This window comes from Pectinophora gossypiella, chromosome Z (genome assembly GCF_024362695.1).
Source record: "Pectinophora gossypiella chromosome Z, ilPecGoss1.1, whole genome shotgun sequence".
Lineage (NCBI taxonomy): Eukaryota > Metazoa > Arthropoda > Insecta > Lepidoptera > Gelechiidae > Pectinophora > Pectinophora gossypiella.
Window position 1 is genome coordinate 6,250,134 of NC_065433.1, and position 18,263 is coordinate 6,268,396.

Here is an 18,263-nt window from a genome sequence, read left to right on the forward strand (position 1 = left end):
ATTGGTCACGACACAAACAGGACAGGAAAGGTTGGATATCAACGCACAGGTACCTATGAATACTCTTAATTTTGGCCAAAATGATGTTCTCTACAGAGGATATCTTTGACCAAAGCACCTATATTCCCGTTTCGAGGTTACAAGTTGGGCTTATGATCGAACATTGGTTTTCTAAGAATTCAGCGTGTCATTCTCGGGCAAAATTATCGGATGTCCAACCCATCAAAACTTCGCAAAATATATATTTGAATTTTTATATTATATCAAAAATAAATTCATCATGATTTTTGATCATCTTAGGGTAGCGACTATTTCTAGATAAGCATTGTACAATTTATTTTTGACCCAGTCAAAAGCCCTATTTAGTGCCTATTGTAATATATAATGTCATCTCATCCGTAATATATAACTCTCCTAAGGCCCACGACCCTACTAGTAGTACTAATCCCATTGTTTAACTATTGTGTCTGGAAATCCGGGCCTTACGACGATATAGGTATGGTCGATGTAATTAAAAAGTTTCAAAGCGCTTAATACAACTCGTATCTTAAATCGTTCAATAAGTCACTGAAAACATCGATAAACCACAGTGTGAAAATACCTATAAGAAATCTTAAAATAAAAATATTGTTCATCAATTCAACGGTAGAGACAATTACTTTTTTCGTCGTGTAAAATCAAAAATGCGCTGGCGGCTTTCTGACACTGAATAGTAGAGACAGTAGTTTCTACTATTCAGTTACTGGATATATCCAGTAATATCCAGTAAAATATCCATTTTATATTGTACAAAATGGAGAATACACATCAGTGTTTTTAAATACCTACGCCTAAACATACTTACATAAATATATAAAACATTATTGGGGTAATGTCGAAATAACAAATGTTCTTTAAGTCACCAAAAGAAGTGAAAAGAAATAAGTTAAAAAGCAAATAAATATTCCACGATTTTTTATTTAAAACAACAGCGCAGCGAGAATGAACGAAGTTGAAGTTTTTAATGACACATTGAAAATAACATTCGCTTGTCAACCGGTGTACGAAATTAACCACATAATTAAGTAATAATGTATTTAAAATTAATGGAAATTACCTGGCCTCGTATGCTGTCGCGCATTGCGAAGATTGTTATGCCGCAAAACAGAACACACGTGATACTGGAACTGAGAGTGGCTTCTGACTAACAAGCTAATGAATGGGCGAGCTTGGAATGGAGTCCAACCAACCGACTCCCACACACTGAGACGTCACCAAACACCTCATCCAGTGAAGCTTGAATACCACTGTGATGAGTGCGTCGCTCGTTCGAGCGAGTGATGTATGCGCCGCCCGTGGATATAACCAACACAACGCTCGCGCACATAAAACTGCGCTGTGACACATCTGGAAACACTTGACGTCTTACAAACAACCGCCATACACTGGACCTTGTTATCGATAATGTGTGTTAACAATTGGGTCGTGTACTAAGTTCAAGACAAATTATGAAATTCTCATTACCTACTAAATACAATTAACGAAACACATTTTCTTTTTTTTATTTAAGTAAGTAACTTATTTAGGAATTTTAATCAAAACGTAATAATAAGTGCGACATTTTATCACGTTTTTCTATGACGTCACAGTTTGCTTTTTCATACAAATTCCATAGTCATTTGTTGTTTTGACGTTTGGTAAAAAGTAACTGATTTGATCTATTATTGTAAGGTTCGCATGTTAATACGAGAAAATGGCTTAGGCCTATGATAAAGTTATAAAATACGGACGTATATCATTTTGATATTTTTATTTGCCTGTCGTTGTGGACTTTTCATTTGCTAGTCCATTTATACGTACCGTGATTGTATTTGGTTGATGCCTACGGTTGATGTCCCTCTCCAATCATCGTATTTCACACAGTACAAACGATTGATACCTGAGGGACATTAATAAAATACAAGCACTGAATCTACATGGGAATTTTGATGTAGGTAACTGTCTGTTTTATTATAAAAACTAGCGAACCGCTCCGGCTTCGCTCGGGTGCAATGTATAAGCGGAAAATATGAAATTATTTACGACATCACATAAAAAACCTCAAAAGAAACAGTATTCCACTATTTAATGGATGTTATTATACATATAAACCTTCTTCTTGAGTCACTCTATCTATTAAAAAAAAACGCATCAAAATCCGTTGCGTAGTTTTAGAGATTTAAGCGTACATAGGGATATAGGGACTGAAAAAGCGACTTTGTTTTATACTATGCGGGATAGTAATTTCTAGAATACTCCAGAGGGCGAAGTAATGGGAAGTCACAAGTGGCATCTATTACTGCCTTTGGAGTAGAAGACAAAACTTATGTCAGCTTCCACCTGCGATACAGTGACGAGCGATAAACTATTTTACCGCTTAGGAAAATGAGATTCCCTTATTTCTTATTTAACGTATTCTACCTAGAGGGAGGCAGTAATGCCTGATAGTTGTATTTGTAATCTCCAAGTCCGTGGTCCGAGTTCACACAAACTGATGTGGTTTCATTATTAAGGCTTCCCACCACCTAACGTTCAGTACCTACCACCTACTGCAGATTCGGCGTTGATATGTGTTGAGACTCCTGTTCTTCCCGTAGATCACTGGCTCGACAGCGCACGCGCACAAACTGTAACAACGTCCACACTCGCCCTTGGCTCACGTGACACTCACGTTTGTTCATTTACGCGCGAACACACAAGACAATGTATGTACGGTCACGTCACGAGTACTAATATGTGTGCTCGATCATTTCATGAAATGGTAATATTTCATTAAATAGAATATCACACGTTGGCCACATCATGATGTAGTTTGGCCAAATCAATGAACACAAAACGTTTAACGATATGAGCATTTAAATGCATGACTACTTCATGATATGGCCAAACGTTGGCAATCATATCGTTAAATTAGTAACATTATCCACCGGTAGTGGGCTGGTGTCGATTATATTTAAAACTTGATTGATATTATAATCGATGAATCAATGTAATAGTATCGATTAGGTAAATAATTTTGAACCTAAGAAATGAATCGACTATGATATGGCCAAAGATTGAATACATCATGAAGTGATCAATTCTAAGATCTGGCCACGACATATTCAGTTTGAAATCATGTCACATTAACCTTTTTGACAAATTAAACCGTAAGTCTCATTAAATGTCAAATATGGTAGTGCGACAGGGTTCTAAATTGGGTATATGATATTGCTCATGACTGTACGTCTTTATTAGACATACATTACAGTATGTTTGAATGTAACCAGTAAAACATGACCGTTATATCGTATAAGGAAATCAAGTTTCCTTTTTTGACGACGGAAAAGATTTTCTCACAGTCTTTGTTTGGAATAATTATTATGATACGGCTACAGGTTACTGTAGTCAGTATTTATACTGATGGACATATCGCGTCGTTAAAACAAACAGTATTGTATTAACAGTATGTGATAATGTGACCTCTTTGAAAAACATCGTACAAGCTGGCGCGTTAAAACGTCAAAACGCGAAGTTACTATTAGGAGTTTGTATGAAAAAGCAATCTGTGACGTCATAGAAAAACGTCGCACTTATTATTATTTATTTGGTTTTTATTATGTGGCGCAACCATGGTGTCCTGGTGACAAATTGTTGATGTATTTTTGTTTAATCGGGACAATTAGCGTCCCGACCAGTTGTTGTCTTAAACGTTCAACCTATTGTCTTAAACTTAGTACCTGTTGTCTTAAACGTTGTACCGGGTGAGAGCCTTTAGCGCTCCCCATTTGTCCGGCCAAGTAGTTAATGCCATTTGCGGAAAATCTACAATAAGTCACGCCTATCATTCATATGATTAAGCTTTTTTAAAAATTGCGTTCTTAATGCATGAAGATGAAAGAGATTCCACGAAGACAGAGTTGCGGTTAATAGCTAGTAGGGAAACTTTGAAACTTTAAAAAACCAGTCGGAGTATTTGCGAATTCGTAATAGAGAGTAACAGAGCGAAATAAGTAGTTTGGTCTAGTTTTTACCCCACTACGGCGAAGCAAAAAGGAGCTGTCAGAATTTAACAAATGAGGTGTCACTAGAAGCGTCTTGAAGTTAAAGGCTATGTGACGGAAGACTCGCTGAGGTAAAAAATGTGGCGCCATCAAGAGGACATAATGTGAGGACGAAAAAATTTTTTTGACTTAATTTGAACATTTTAAATATGTTAGCTTTTACGTGCGGGTTTGCTTGTTTTACTCGATATTATGTCAAATTGAAATGAAACTGCTCAGACATGTTCCGGAAAGCTTTATCTCCACAATCTTGCATAAAACACGTATAAGAAACACATTATCTTAATAAATAAGATCAAAAAATTATATAAATAAAAAATAATATAAATACGATTTAAAAACTAAAAAGAGACTACGAAAAAATCACGCTCTAAAAAGTCTGAAACAAGAATATAGGTAATATATATTTCTCTGAAATTCTTCCGAATAGTGTGGTTTAGAAGATAAGTAGTCGTGATCAAATGCCAATCTGTCCTAAAAGTTTGCTTACCACGACATACGACAACGGCTGTCTCCTAAACACCGCGGAGGTCCGAGTTTTATGCCTAAACATCCACAATAGGTATTCGGAATAATTTCAGAGGAATATGTAGGTACCTATTTTCTTGTTGGATACTTTTGATTTTTACGTAGCCGGGTTATAGTTTTTAAATTTTATATATTATACTTTTTCTGCTTACTCTTAAAGGGGAACCCCCTTGAAAGATAAAGACGGGGAGATGCGTTCTTCAGTCGTCCAGCATGCTGTTACTTATTTACATTCTATTCTGTTGGCTCACAATCACCACTGACATGAAAGCGTCTACTTTTCGAGGCTAACAGCAAACTGCCACCAGTTTTTGTAGTACTTAACTTTTACATAGTAAGTACCAAAACTTACAATCCATTTTATAGAAATACTTACTAGAAAAAAGTAATTGAATAAGTATTAAGTAGGTACAACTTCTTTCTTTGTATTTTCTCCAGCGGAGACCCGTGTTGCTCTATGATTTTCATTGAACATTTTCCTTGACATGTCGAAAAGTAGTTTTCTGAAATGAAATTAATTTTCTTTTCAAAGCTTTTCAAAGAAGTCTTGCAAAAGTAAAATTGTGATTCTTTGATCTCGAAGGTATTAAGGCCGGGTTACGTAGGTTGTAATCTAGATAATAATTGCTATCACTTTTCTTAAAAATTAAACTAGCTATTTGAAATAATTATAAGACAAACTGCTAACTCGGGGGTTAAAAAAGCCACATCGAAGCAATTCATCTAAAAAAGCAATATTGCAATTTGACATTTAAGCAATGCACACTAATTTTAGTCGCCGGGATTATTCATTCATTTTAAAATTAACAGTTGCCTATCATCCGTCCCTTTTCTTTTCGGCGGATAAGAAAATGACTGGTATAACTTAAAATAAAATTAGGATGTGTCTGCTGGAATCGGGGCCGTAGTCAGGTGTAACTTAAAATAAAATTAAGTATATGGTGTGTATAGGAATCAGCACCATTATACATCAATGTTTATCTGTCAGCGCAGACCGCAGCGTTGCCGTATCGTACGTCAGTGCCGTAGAATCACACCCGAGAAGGCATTATGCCTACCATGGTATAAGAAGACCAGGGGCCTGTTTTATAAAACTTACAATTGTAAATTACAACGACAATTTGATATTCATTACGTAGCTAATATGAAACTGCAAAATATTCGTGATCACACACTCCGCAATGTACATCAAATTGTCATTGTAATTTACAATTGTAAGTTTTATTAAACAGGCCCCAGATATGCTCAATCCTATGACAAGCAGCCATTGCTAGCCCATCGATGATGTAAGTGTTATCATTAAATTGGTATCTCCGACATTCCAAGGACATAAATTTTATTATTGAAAATTAAGTGAACTACTGATTAATGTATTAAGTTACTATTATTTGTATACACATATATAAAAAAAATAATTAAAACTGTACGTAAATCTTTTACTAAAAGCACAAAATTTCCTTGCAAAGTAAATTAAAAACATTGAACGTGGTTAACTTATTTTTTACGAAATGGCAACGTGTAGGGTGGGATGACGTCAGCTGGGCTAACCTTGAAATGCTAGCTGTCAGTTTTGAGCATACCATACCATGATGCCTACCATTATACCTATTCCACAACAATCTAAGGACGCGTCAAGATCGCATCTCGTTCATTCTGCTAAAAGGCCTGTTTCCTGTCTAAGTGACAGCCTCGACCGAAATGGCGAAGAAAAACACATTTACATGTATTCGGAAATTGTATTTGTTGAGATGTCTGTCGCCGAAAATAGTAAAATAGAATGTTGCTGTGATATTTATCATCCTGAGAGAGGAGGTACCTATGTTGTAAAGGTCGATGTTATTTCAGTGCTTCTTGAGCTTTTCTCCAAAGAAAACCTTTTGTGACCTGCGGATCAGCCTACCCACCCCAGCTTACAAACCAGTAGCTTAGTAGTAGCTTGTAATCTCTCTGAAATATTCCCTACTACCAAAATTCGCTTTTACACGAATTATTTCCTCTATTTTTCATTCGTTGGGTTGGCTAGTTGACGTTATATTGAGAACATCTTGGATGGACACATAAACGCCTGCCACTTTGCTCATTACTTTAATCAATGAGTAGGAATTGCTATGATGTTATTGGAGGAAATTACTAAACAAAGCAACGGTATCTCGCCGCAATGGCTGTTATCGCGGCCGTTACGCGGCAGAAGCCTCCGGGGCAAATGCAACAACCTTCCGTGGGCTATTCGGGCCATCCCTTTGTTCCTCAATGCCGGATCTTCTAAAATTAATGACGCTTGCCAAATTAGTTCCATTCTGTTATCGTTACGTGTGCACAGAGTAAGTACCAGTGGTAACCACGCGCCGCGGGCTGCGGAATCTTTAATGAACACCCAGTCAGGGTTGGCGCCATATTTCAAAACACCTTATACGCAGTAACCATCATTTTATTGCGCAATACGAGCCACATTCGCACGCGGACCGTTCTATCATTCTGTATAAGTCGTGTAAATAAATCGCTTCCGTTCTCCTTTGCAGGGCCCAATGCGTTTCAGTACAATTTAAAACTTAAAAGCAGGGAAAAAAGCTTTGGGAGGTGAAACGGCTAGTATATGAGCCGCCCGCCCGCCCGGGCACGTAACGGAATAGGTCGGTGGGCGCGGGCGGCGGCGGGGCGGGGCGCGGCGGGGGTGTGCGGCTCCCTCAGTCCCTCGGTTATTCCAGCGGAGTCGCGGGTCCGGATCGGAAGTCCTCGCGAACGCTCTCCGTTGCATCCGTGCGAAAAACTTACACCAACTAATAATTTGGAACTATGTCGGAACTACTCGCGCAGCCTCCGCCGCGGTACTAGAGTGCGATGTAGAGCCTCGGGCGAGAGGTGACTTTTTCCGAGTGCAAGGGCCCTCGGAGCCTTTATTTTGCTTAATTCGAAATAAGTGTCAACTTCCGAAATGTCGCTAGTAGTGAAACTTATTCGGTTCAAAGTGCTGAAATGCAAATACGAGAAATACGCGCGTTTGGAGTTTAGAGGTAAGTTGTACTTGCCGTTGTAACTTTTTAATAAGCAGTCCTTTGTTATAACGTTGTTCAAGTTGCGTCGCATGTCTTTGTTTTCCATGAGTGTTTTCCTTTGCTCGTACGTGTTTAATTTGAGATTGATCTTTTCTTGGTGGTTCATTTTATATATTTTTGTTCGCCTTTTAATTACAGGAGCCTGTTATGTTTTATTAGCGAAATTTCGCTGATTAAACTGTGAAACAAAAACATTTATAAATTGGGAGTTTTGCGGTCGTCGGCTACAATTTCGATACTAATTGGCTTCGAGGAATATTGTGTATGGTATATTCTGCTGTTGGTTGGTCGAAGGTGTTGAATCTATTGTATTTAATTAGGTATGCAACGAGCTGGTGCGGGTTTTGCAAGCTAGACTTTTTTCAAATTATATATTATCTAGAGGTACAACTCCTAAAGTGTTATTTCAAAGTTTTTCCTTTCGTCCACTGCCGGTCTACTGCGGGAGCAGCTGGTTTTATTTCCATCGTAAATGTGTAGATGAATATTCCACATTATGTTTAAAGTATGTGGAGTACAAAAACATAAGCTGATGCTTGTAATACTTAATAGGGTGGGTAGCTCAACAAGCGACTAATCAGAAAACTATTTCAGTCATGGCAGAAGAACCATGAAAGTAGGATCAATGCCGTAGAAATGAGGTCTTTGCGTAGCATCTGCGGTGTGAAGTTGAGTATAGAGTGAGAAACAGTGTGATAAGACAGAGATGTGGTGTAAAAGACGATATAGTAACCAAGATTGAGAAGGGAATGTTAGGTTGGTTTGGACACGTAGAGCGGATGAAGGATAATAGAATTGCAAAAGCGGCTGGCAGAGGAAGACCGAGAAAGAGTTACGATGACCAAATTGGAGAGGTTTAATACGATCTACTCTGAACCGGCGTGCGTGTATGAAGCGATTGATGAATGTGGAGGAAGCAGGAGAAGTGTGTCAGGATCGAAGCAAATGGAATTCTATATAGTCTCTGCTTACCCCGGTGGGAAATAGGCATGAGTTTATGTATGTATGTATGTATTTCAGTCATGCAGTTCTTGCAACTTTTTGAACTTTAGATAGAACTTCTGATATAGTAGGATAACGTAGATGAATTGAACGGGTAGAAAGCCAAAACTTGAAGCTGAGTTTAATAATAAAATGGCCCCGATTCCTGCAGGCACCTCCTAATTTTATTTTAAGTTATACCCGTCATTTTCTTATCTGCCTGTTAATTTTAAAATGAATGAATATCCCGGGCGAATAATAAAATTAGATGGTGTGTGCGGTCACGAGTACTTATTCTGCACACTTTAACTTTTTTGACAAATTAAACCGTCTCATTAAATGTCATGATAGTGCGACAGGGTTCTAAAGCGGGTACCAATAACAAACAAACAAAGGATTCAATATACAAAGTAAGATGGGTAATTTCTATCCTATTTCTTTCTATCCTAGCCATTCAGACAAAGGTAACTGTCAAACGCATAAAGTATCTGGATTCCTAAATAGTTAATATAATGTATATTCGCAATGCTCACGCTCCTTATGCTTAATGGGGTAGATGGGCTTAATCAGAACAACCTGAAACCACATTTGATACGAAGTCCTGATGGTGAATTGATCAGCCTATCGCTCATAATGTATTTTATACTTATCATAATTGCATAATATCATATACATAGATTTTATTTATGTAATAGCTATATAAAAATGCCTAGTACTTGTTCCTCTAGTTTTTAAATAACTTCAAACGTATATACTGTTGCAGTTTCTTGTTATTTGCTTCTTACGAAATACTTTTTAAACTTTTTGCGAAATAAACGAAGATACAAAAATGTTTAATTGGCGTGCAACAAGTTTATCCATAATAATTACGTTGAAAAACAAGTTTATTCATTCTGAAGGAAATAAATGGCGAGTGATTATTGTTTCTTTTCTTCTGTTATTCTTGTCTGTTCCAACATTTGGCCTACGCCATTTTCCTGAAAGGATATTATTATTACCTAAATGAGTTGTTTGTTCTCGTAATATTTTGTATATGTCGTCGCCATATCGTAAAATTGATCATATCATGATGTGTTCGACCATTTCATGAAATGGTCATATTTCATGAAATGGCCAACTTAAGTTGACCATATCGTTGAAACTTCAACGTTCAATGATATATCAATCAACGTTTGGCCATATCTTTAATGTAGGCGGTGGTTCATGTTATGTGGTGTAATAAAAATGCGAATAGTCGGTTAATTTCTTAGGATCAAAATTATGTACATATTCGATATGGAAAAATTTAACAATTAGATACATTGATTCATCGATTATAATATCAATCAAGTTTTAAATATAATCGACACCAGCGCCACTACTGGTGGATAATGTTACTAATTTTACGATATGATTGCCAACGTTTGGCCATATCATGAAGTAATCATGCATTTAGTTGATCATATCGTTAAACGTTTTGTGTTCATTGATCTGGCCAAACTACATCATGATGTGGCCAACGAATGATATTCTATTTCATGAAATGTGACCATTTCATGAAATGATCGAGCACATCATGAAATGATCAATTCTATGATCTGGCCACGACATATGCATACTCACGGTCGTAATAGCTAATGGGGCGGGTAGAGCTATAAATCGTTGAATTGAAACTGAATATACCTATGCATTTTCTTTTATTTCCTTGTACCTACAGTCGTTCAAGTACCCAAAGTTTTAAGCGCCGGGAGTTTGCGACGATAAATAAAGCTTCATTCACACAGGCGGTACCGGGGCCTTCTGAACAGGGAATATTTTGTTCTTAACATTAGGTGTTCATACAGAAATTCATCGCGGCGCGGTTTCGGATTCTCCAGGGAGCATAGTATTACACCCACTCGCCAGCTAACTTTAAGCCCCTTGTAATAGGGTGAGAGCATATTGCCATTAAGCGGGCACCGGGCCAAATCCTGGAAACTACTTGATATCTATTATCTATGAACCAACATGAATTTCAATTCAAAAAGTCGAATCCGGCGGTTTCGAGTTTAAGATCCGTGACACTACCGGTATAAGTCAAGCGTTCTTTTACAAAATGTGTACGGAACACGGCTTACTTTTAGGAGATTTATTACGCTTTCAAAAGGAAATTTTTACCGCTTTTGCCTTCTTTTGGGATGGATGGGATAATAGCCATTAGTACATGTAGGGATGGTTATGTCTTGGACAATTGCTTTTTGAATTAAGGGTGTCATTTGCCACACGTCACCGGGATCATCACGCGCCGCACCCTTCTGAAGACCTCTTTTATCCCAAAGAATATCAAATCGAAAGAAGAAGAAGAAGAGAAAGTCAAATCGCAACTGCAACCTAAGTATTATGCCGTCGGTGAAGATTTCTTTGTTTATGTAGAGATAAGTAGATGTTAATATAAAAACATGTTTTTGGATACCAATCAATTTAAATTATAAACTCAGACAACAGTTCTTTTCAGTTCTTTGAAGTTTCAATTACTGAAGCTCTTAAATAATGTAAAACTAGGCAAATATCTTAGGAATTTTAATGTTACTTGTACTTACTTGTTTTATGAAGGCCGTTCCTAGGCTGTTATTTACTAAGTTAGGTATCGTTACTCGGAGGGCCAATTCTAAAGAAAATTACGGAACAAGGTTTGACTTTTCCATTTTCTCTGGACTTTAGAGAGTTATAAATGGTTATGGTGGCCAATTGGGTTCGTAACGCGGATACGGATTTTGGTCTTGTATCTTTTGCGGGAAAGACTTAAGCTCTTTGTTGTTTACTTTGTGACTGGGAGCGCATAAAATACATAGAATTCGCAGCTGCTTGTTTTTCCGGGCTTGTCGTAAAAACCGACAGAGGGACCGGACGTCGGTGTCGGCCACTCGTAACAGCAGTGTCAACAAGTTATGGTCGCTGACGCGGTCCAGACACCGTTAGGCGTTCTCTTTTTTACTTTCTTATTTATTATTAGCATCTCTTTGCACATTTTTCGTAAGACTCCGCAGCAAAGGGATTATAACATGTGGTGGAATTCAAACACCGGTGGCTTCGACGCGCTTCGGCCACTTGGGTAGCGCGACGGCCACCAGGCTGAGCCTTTATTCTCAACGTCGTCCATCCACATCATTCATGAGTAATGAATAGCTGCAGTTCCGGTGAAAGCCTGTTCCCGCATTCTTCAAAATTTTCCACCCTCCTCTCATCAACGAAAAGGCCTAAACAAAATATTTTCCATTTTGTTAACGCTGCGCTAGTATTAATAGAACAAAAATGTATGGAGTTGACAATTAAGTAAACTGGATGAAAGAGAGCGCTCCGTTTGTTCGGCCAAGTAGTTAATATTTAAAAGACGATGATGTCACGATGAATTTTTAATTACACAAAGCTCCATCATAGATTGTGATTATATGAGATAATATCAACTAATCAAGAGAAGACTTCGTTAACAAATCAACTGATTGAGACAATAATTTGTCAAGACCACACACACAAAGAGACAGAAAATTATAATGCTAACGAAATGTTACAGTTGATTAGCTAATATAATATGTATATTTTTCTACATTCCATTCCTCACAGATTCACTAACCACTTTCAGGTAAAATACAGACAAAATTTATTTGATTTGTAATAAAGTAAGTAAATAGAAATTGATAAAAAGATCACTTATCGAAATCCTCTTCGAAATAACCTTTTGTCAAAGCTCTCGTTTTCTATGGAAGGTCTTTGTAAAGGATGTAAAGGGAGGTTATACGATATATTGTACATGTAGTTAGCTTTTTTGTTCCTTAGTTACTTTCTAATATGTGTTATCCATATTATATTACTTCGAAATGCTTCGTGCGGATTAATAGAACTTGTGAGGAGTTATGCGCGTAAATAGGTGGCATATATCTAAATAATATAACATAAGTTCACGACTATATCGCAATTGGGGTAGCAAGAGGTACCTACATTCATCGCAAGATGCGAGGTTTGCCTATTTCCCCACGGTAAGCAGAGACTATGGAATTCTATTTGCATCGATCCTGACACACTTATTTTGTTTCTTCCACGTTCATCAATTAGTTGGACACCAGAGTTGATGAGGTTGGTAATTCACCTCACAACCTAGACGATAAAAGAAAATCAATTGGAGATGTCGTAAGAAAAGGTTCAGTACGATCTACTCAGAACCGGAGTGTGTGAATGAAACGATTGATTGAAGATATTTAATAGTAAGTATGTATTTTCTGTCAGAAAGATAAAATATCTCCATTCCGTGAATGTCAGAACCGCCTGTTTTTAGAGGTTGCTCTATCGCAAGGGGTAATCAGAGGTACATCCATCACAAGATGAACTAAGTACCTACCCTCACCGAGCTTTCTGTTAGACCAACGTGATGGGTGGTGAGCCGTATCGCCGTCTATAACGGTCGAGTCAACTGTGTTAGTGAAAACTGCACTTAATATAAATTAATAACTCTTATAATTGGTGCAAGCTCGGTACCGGGGTTTATTTTCATACTCATATATTGATTTAGCATTTTTTTTATTATTGATGATTGATTTAATTTAAAAATGTATGAATGAATAACTCGGGCTAATCAAATAAGTATCTCGCTCGTATCCAAGCCATTTGACGTGTGCTCTCAACTTAATTATGTCGAGTTATTGGGCGATGTAAAATTTTGAGAGGGTTGTTTAAATTTCTGCCTTAAAGTGATGTGTGTTCCATAAATTTTATGCCTGTCGATTACCCGTCCCTTACCTTTACCGCGGATAAGAAAAAGACAGGTGATGGTGTGTATTATCAACTTTTGATTTTGAGTATGTTTTGATTGTACATTATTGGCAGTCACGTTTGCGTCGATCACCGCTGTAGCTAACACGTACCCGTAATGCGATAAGGGCGCCCTTCGGCAGATTACTTTGTTGTATATGCGATACCAATGTAAAGTTAACGTGATTTTGTAACCAAGATAAAATATTATCTACAAAAGTGATCTGAAAGGTCACCCCAATTTTATTCACGATTTATGTAATTACTGATAATGTGATAAGTCTGAGCCTACCCGGAATGCAACCAGCAGATAATCGGCAGGATATAGCTGGATGAAACAACTTATAATTGACATGAACGCCTGTACTGTACCTATAATCCTAAATAAATATATTTGTTTTCATCCGGCTCGTAGTCCATAATGGGATGGGCAGAGCTGCAAGTCGGAAGAAAACAAGCTGCTATATTTGGTAACCGAAATCCAGTGTGTGGTCGCCACCACACGGCGGAGAGGTAGTCATCATCATCATCATCCGGAAATCGTCCCCTGCTGAACATAGACCTCTCCCAAGGCTCGCCACATTGACCGATCCTCTGCTGCCCGCATCCAGTGTTTTCCCGTGAACTTCAGCTCATCGGAACGCCTTGTTAGGTCTGCTTGCAGTTACCGGTCCGCGGACGCCACTCGAAAACCTTACGACCCTATCGGCCGTCCGTTCTACAAGCGATGTTCCCCGCCCCCTGCCACTTCAGTTTAGCAATACTTTGGGCTATGTCGGTGAATTTGGTTTGTCTCCGGATCTCCTCGTTCCTGATTTGATCATGCAGAGAAACTCCGAGCCCCCTTTCCTTCGCCTTTTGAGAGACCTTACGAAGCCCATAGTCAAGGACCACGTCTCTGTACAGTCATCACTGGTCAAAGACCTTCGTCTTAAGACACTGCGGTATTTGGGAGAGCTAACTAACGTCCGTATTTCCCGAAGGGGTGGGCAGAACTACAAATAATCAAGAAACTATTTGCAGCCACTTTTGATACATTGTCCTAAGGTGGATAATGATAAACCGTATGATGATAGGGGATCAGCCTATCGCTCTTACAGGTGATCCATCATGTTCGATAGGACGCTGTCCCTTTGTCGCCTTTTACGACATGCACGGGCAGATAGGCAGCTGAACGCATTCTATGTTTTTTCTTTACTCCCGGTCCAGCAGAGGAGTTAAGTTGGGAGAGCTAGTATCTCGGCTCGGGTGGATAGTTGGGATAGTTTCGGTGTCACTAACATCATGTGTATGGGTACTTATACCTTTATCCGGTTCAAGTTGTTGACTGTTTGAACTGCAGATACTTGACGTGGTAACTAGTGTTGCCGCTCGATAGTGCCCTATCGATAGTTTTCGATCGAACTATCGATAGTTTACCAAAAAACGATAGTATCGATAATTAATCGATAGTATCGATAGTTAAAAGATGAAAAACTATCGATAGTATCGATAGTTGAAAAACAAAAAACTATCAATACTATCGATACTATCGATAGTATCGCTCTTCGATATTGCGCAAGCTATCGATAGTATCGATAGCTCTTTTTTGGCGATACTATTGATATCGATCGACTATCGATAGTATCGATACTATCGATAGGCCTATCGGTTGGGTAGATGATTTTGGCTGTTTACTATCGATAGTAAAACTATCGATTTTTCGGCAACACTAGTGGTAACTGACGCCTCGGGAAACGAATTTGGTAGCCAGTAACTATGACAACTTTAAGTTCTGCACTGGCTAAGAGTTACTTTTAGCACATTGAATATACTTAACACCTAACTACACTTAATTTATTTATGAATTTAATCAATAAAAACGTAATAATAAGTCAGACATTTTATCTTTTCTCTATGACGTCACAGTGTGCTTTTTCATACAAATTTCATAGTAATTTCGTGTTTTGACTTTTGACGAGTTTTACCGGGTGAGAGCTTTCAGCGCTCCCCATTTGTCCGGCCAAGTAGTTAAAGCCACCTGCGGCAAATCTACAATAAGTCACGTCAAAAAAAAAAACGACGTTCAGTAAAGAGGAACTGATTTGACTAGTCGGAAACTATCCTATTGGCGCGCAGCGGAGAGTGTCCGTTCTATTCATTATTCTATGGCTTTGTATCAAAAGTGTCTCTGGACCCTAATTAGGGATCTCGAGCGCCACGGGTAAATTGTATTGATACTTAGTTCTGCATTTATGCTTGGTGTAAGAGGCAGCTCATAGAAATTCCGCCATTTATATAATAATATAATATTTGTTATTAGCAAAATGGGATATTAGAAATGTCTGTAACTTTATTTTATATCTTTGCCAAAAAAAAATAAGTAAACAGGTTAGGTTATACATACTGCCACACCCCGACCTAAAGATTTGCGGTATCACCCCTCTTGTGAAGAGGTTCTTTTCCTATATCGTGTTGGTTGGGAGGTGGATTACCAACCTCATCAACCCTGGTATCAGGGTTGTTATTGAGCCGCCATAGGCCCCTGACATGACTCATGGAGAGGTTCATAAGCCCTTTTATGACTTGTCTGTGTGTTCTGTTACCGAAACGATAACGCACGGCTTTCATCTACAAACCTATTAGTATATTCTAGTTTTAAAATCTTACTGCACCAGCAAGGAAAAAAACAAGGAAAAACGCTAAGGTGTATTATTATTTTATTATAAATAAGTATTTGGGTCTTTGTTAACTGATTGTAACAGCCTCCGTGGTCTAGTGGTTAGATAGAGCGTTAGGCTCACGATCTGGAGGTCCGGGTTCGAATCCCGGTGGGGATATATCACAAAAATTACTTTGTGATCCCCAGTTTGGTTAGGATATTGCAGGCTGATCACCTATATGTCCGAAAGTAAGATGATACGTGCTTCGGAAGGCATATTAAACTGTCGGTCCCGGTTACTACTTAAGTAAGTACGTAGTCGTTACATGAGTCACGTCAGGGGCCTTTGGCGGCTCGATAATAATCCTAATACCAGGGTTTACAACCCACACGATAGAAGAAGACGAAGTGAATATTTCCTATACTTAAAGATTGCCTGGAAGAGATTGCTACTTAGCAATAAGGCCACCTATTATACTCATTCTATTTCTCTTTTGTTTCTTTTTTTGTTTTTTCCTGTTTGTCCAATAAAGTATTTGTTATGTTATGTTAAGCGAGCCTGATCAGGCCAGTCTTGACGTTCGGTAGTGAAACGTGGGCAGTAACGCAGCGCCAAGTCCAGACCATTCAAGTCGCTGAGATGAAAATGCTTAGGTGGATGTGCGGAGTGACGATGCTCGACAAAATCCGTAACGAATACGTGCGCGGCAGTCTCGGCGTACGCGACATCTCCGAAAAGCTACAAGAGAGCAGGCTCCGTTGGTTTGGGCACGTAAAAAGAAGACCTCCAGATTATGTGGGTAACGTTACAGCCAATCTAAACATACCAGGGCTTAGACCAAGAGGACGGCCAAAAACAAGATGGGCGGATGTGGTCAAAAAGGACCTGTGTATGTGCAATGTCTCCGAGAACGACACGTCCGATAGAGCGAAGTGGAAGAGAAGTACGAAGAAGGCACACCCCACCATCAGATGGGAATAATAAATGCCAAGGAGAGAGAGAGAGAGAGAGAGATGTTAAGCGAGCCTTCCTCGCATTCGCCATATAATCTATACCTGCAACCAATGCATCAGCACCCACATCACAACAGATGTATTGAGTGTTAGATTTTCGGTATCGCGTATACCTATTATACCGATATCCGCTGCCGCACCGACAAGTCAGGAAGGGGCCTTAATCTAATAGATTGAAGCCAGTCCAACACAGTATCTTATTTAGTTTCATTATACTCAGAGTATGTTTGTAAATCTCACCAGATTCCAGTTTCAGGGAGCATATTAATTAAATTTGCAATTTTAAATTACAAAATATGCTTACACTGTGGAAACTCTAATCTCGAGCTTAAGAGTTACGGTAAAACCGGTTAAATTTATCGTTTCACGGCGTCAGAGGGGATTTCCTTGCTACTACGTCTTTGGATAGGGTATTGGTTACATAAGATAATAGTTATACTTGCTTACAATGTATAAAGCGCCGTAAGGTCTTCTTCTATCGTGTGGGTTGTGAGGTGGATTACCAACCTCATCAAACCTGGTGTCAGGGTTATTATTTTATTTTATTTTCTTCGGAAAACCAACAGCAAAAGAAATAACAGATTATGTTATAACTATACAATAATCAATTATAGGTTTTCGCAAATAATAACTTAATATCTACATGAGATGAGAACAGCAAACTCGCCAAAAACATTATAAATCGAAATATACTTTATTGCACCAAAATAAAGATAAATAATTACAAAATACTCTTAACTGTACTACTTATTATTGAGCCGCCAAGGCCCCTGACGTGCCTCATGTAACTATTACTCACTTACATACAACGGTAAGTAATAGTACCTAACCGGGACCAACGGCCTGACGTGCGCCGTAAGGTACTTACCGTACCGTAAGGTACGTAGGATACTCTTGGGTCATAATAAGATTGTGGAAATTGGGTTATATCCGAAAATATTTCAAGTTATGGTATTATTAAAATACCATAGCTTCAAATACGAATTAGGTACATTACGAGTAGTTAAATCGTTATATTTTTTCTGCGCAAATAGGTGTTAGTGAAAATGAAAGCGGATTAATTAAAGAGGTCCTTTCAAACAAGATCAAATTCCCTGTTTTTTTTTTATTTATTTATAAAATGGAAACAAAATGAATAATGACCACAAGCACAACTTATCTATCTAATGTTATACCTTAAATGTAATGTACATTGTTTGTTGTCCCAAATAAATAAACCGGAGT

General features: G+C 38.3%; 2 protein-coding genes across 3 annotated transcripts in view; one reads left to right on the top strand and one right to left on the bottom strand.

Moving 5' to 3' along the window:
• The window catches only part of LOC126380147 (phytanoyl-CoA dioxygenase domain-containing protein 1), a 29,109-nt gene extending 26,424 nt beyond the window's left edge, over nt 1-2,685 (bottom strand). The window contains exon 1 of one of the 2 annotated variants that reach the window (XM_050029406.1): nt 2,562-2,685. Coding sequence is in view for 1 of the 2 variants with exons in the window: in XM_050029405.1 (XP_049885362.1) it covers nt 1,097-1,120 (24 nt within the window). In the remaining variant the exon portion in view is untranslated. Of the gene's footprint in view, nt 1-1,096; nt 1,245-2,561 lie in introns of those variants that run through there. The other variant, XM_050029405.1, reaches the window with a different exon arrangement.
• A 4,621-nt stretch (nt 2,686-7,306) lies between these two features.
• The window catches only part of LOC126380059 (otoferlin-like), a 155,996-nt gene continuing 145,039 nt past the window's right edge, over nt 7,307-18,263 (top strand). Inside the window, exon 1 of the mRNA XM_050029233.1 lies at nt 7,307-7,600. Coding sequence (XP_049885190.1) covers nt 7,522-7,600 — 79 coding nt within the window. The 5' untranslated portion in view covers nt 7,307-7,521. The remainder of the gene's footprint in view (nt 7,601-18,263) is intronic.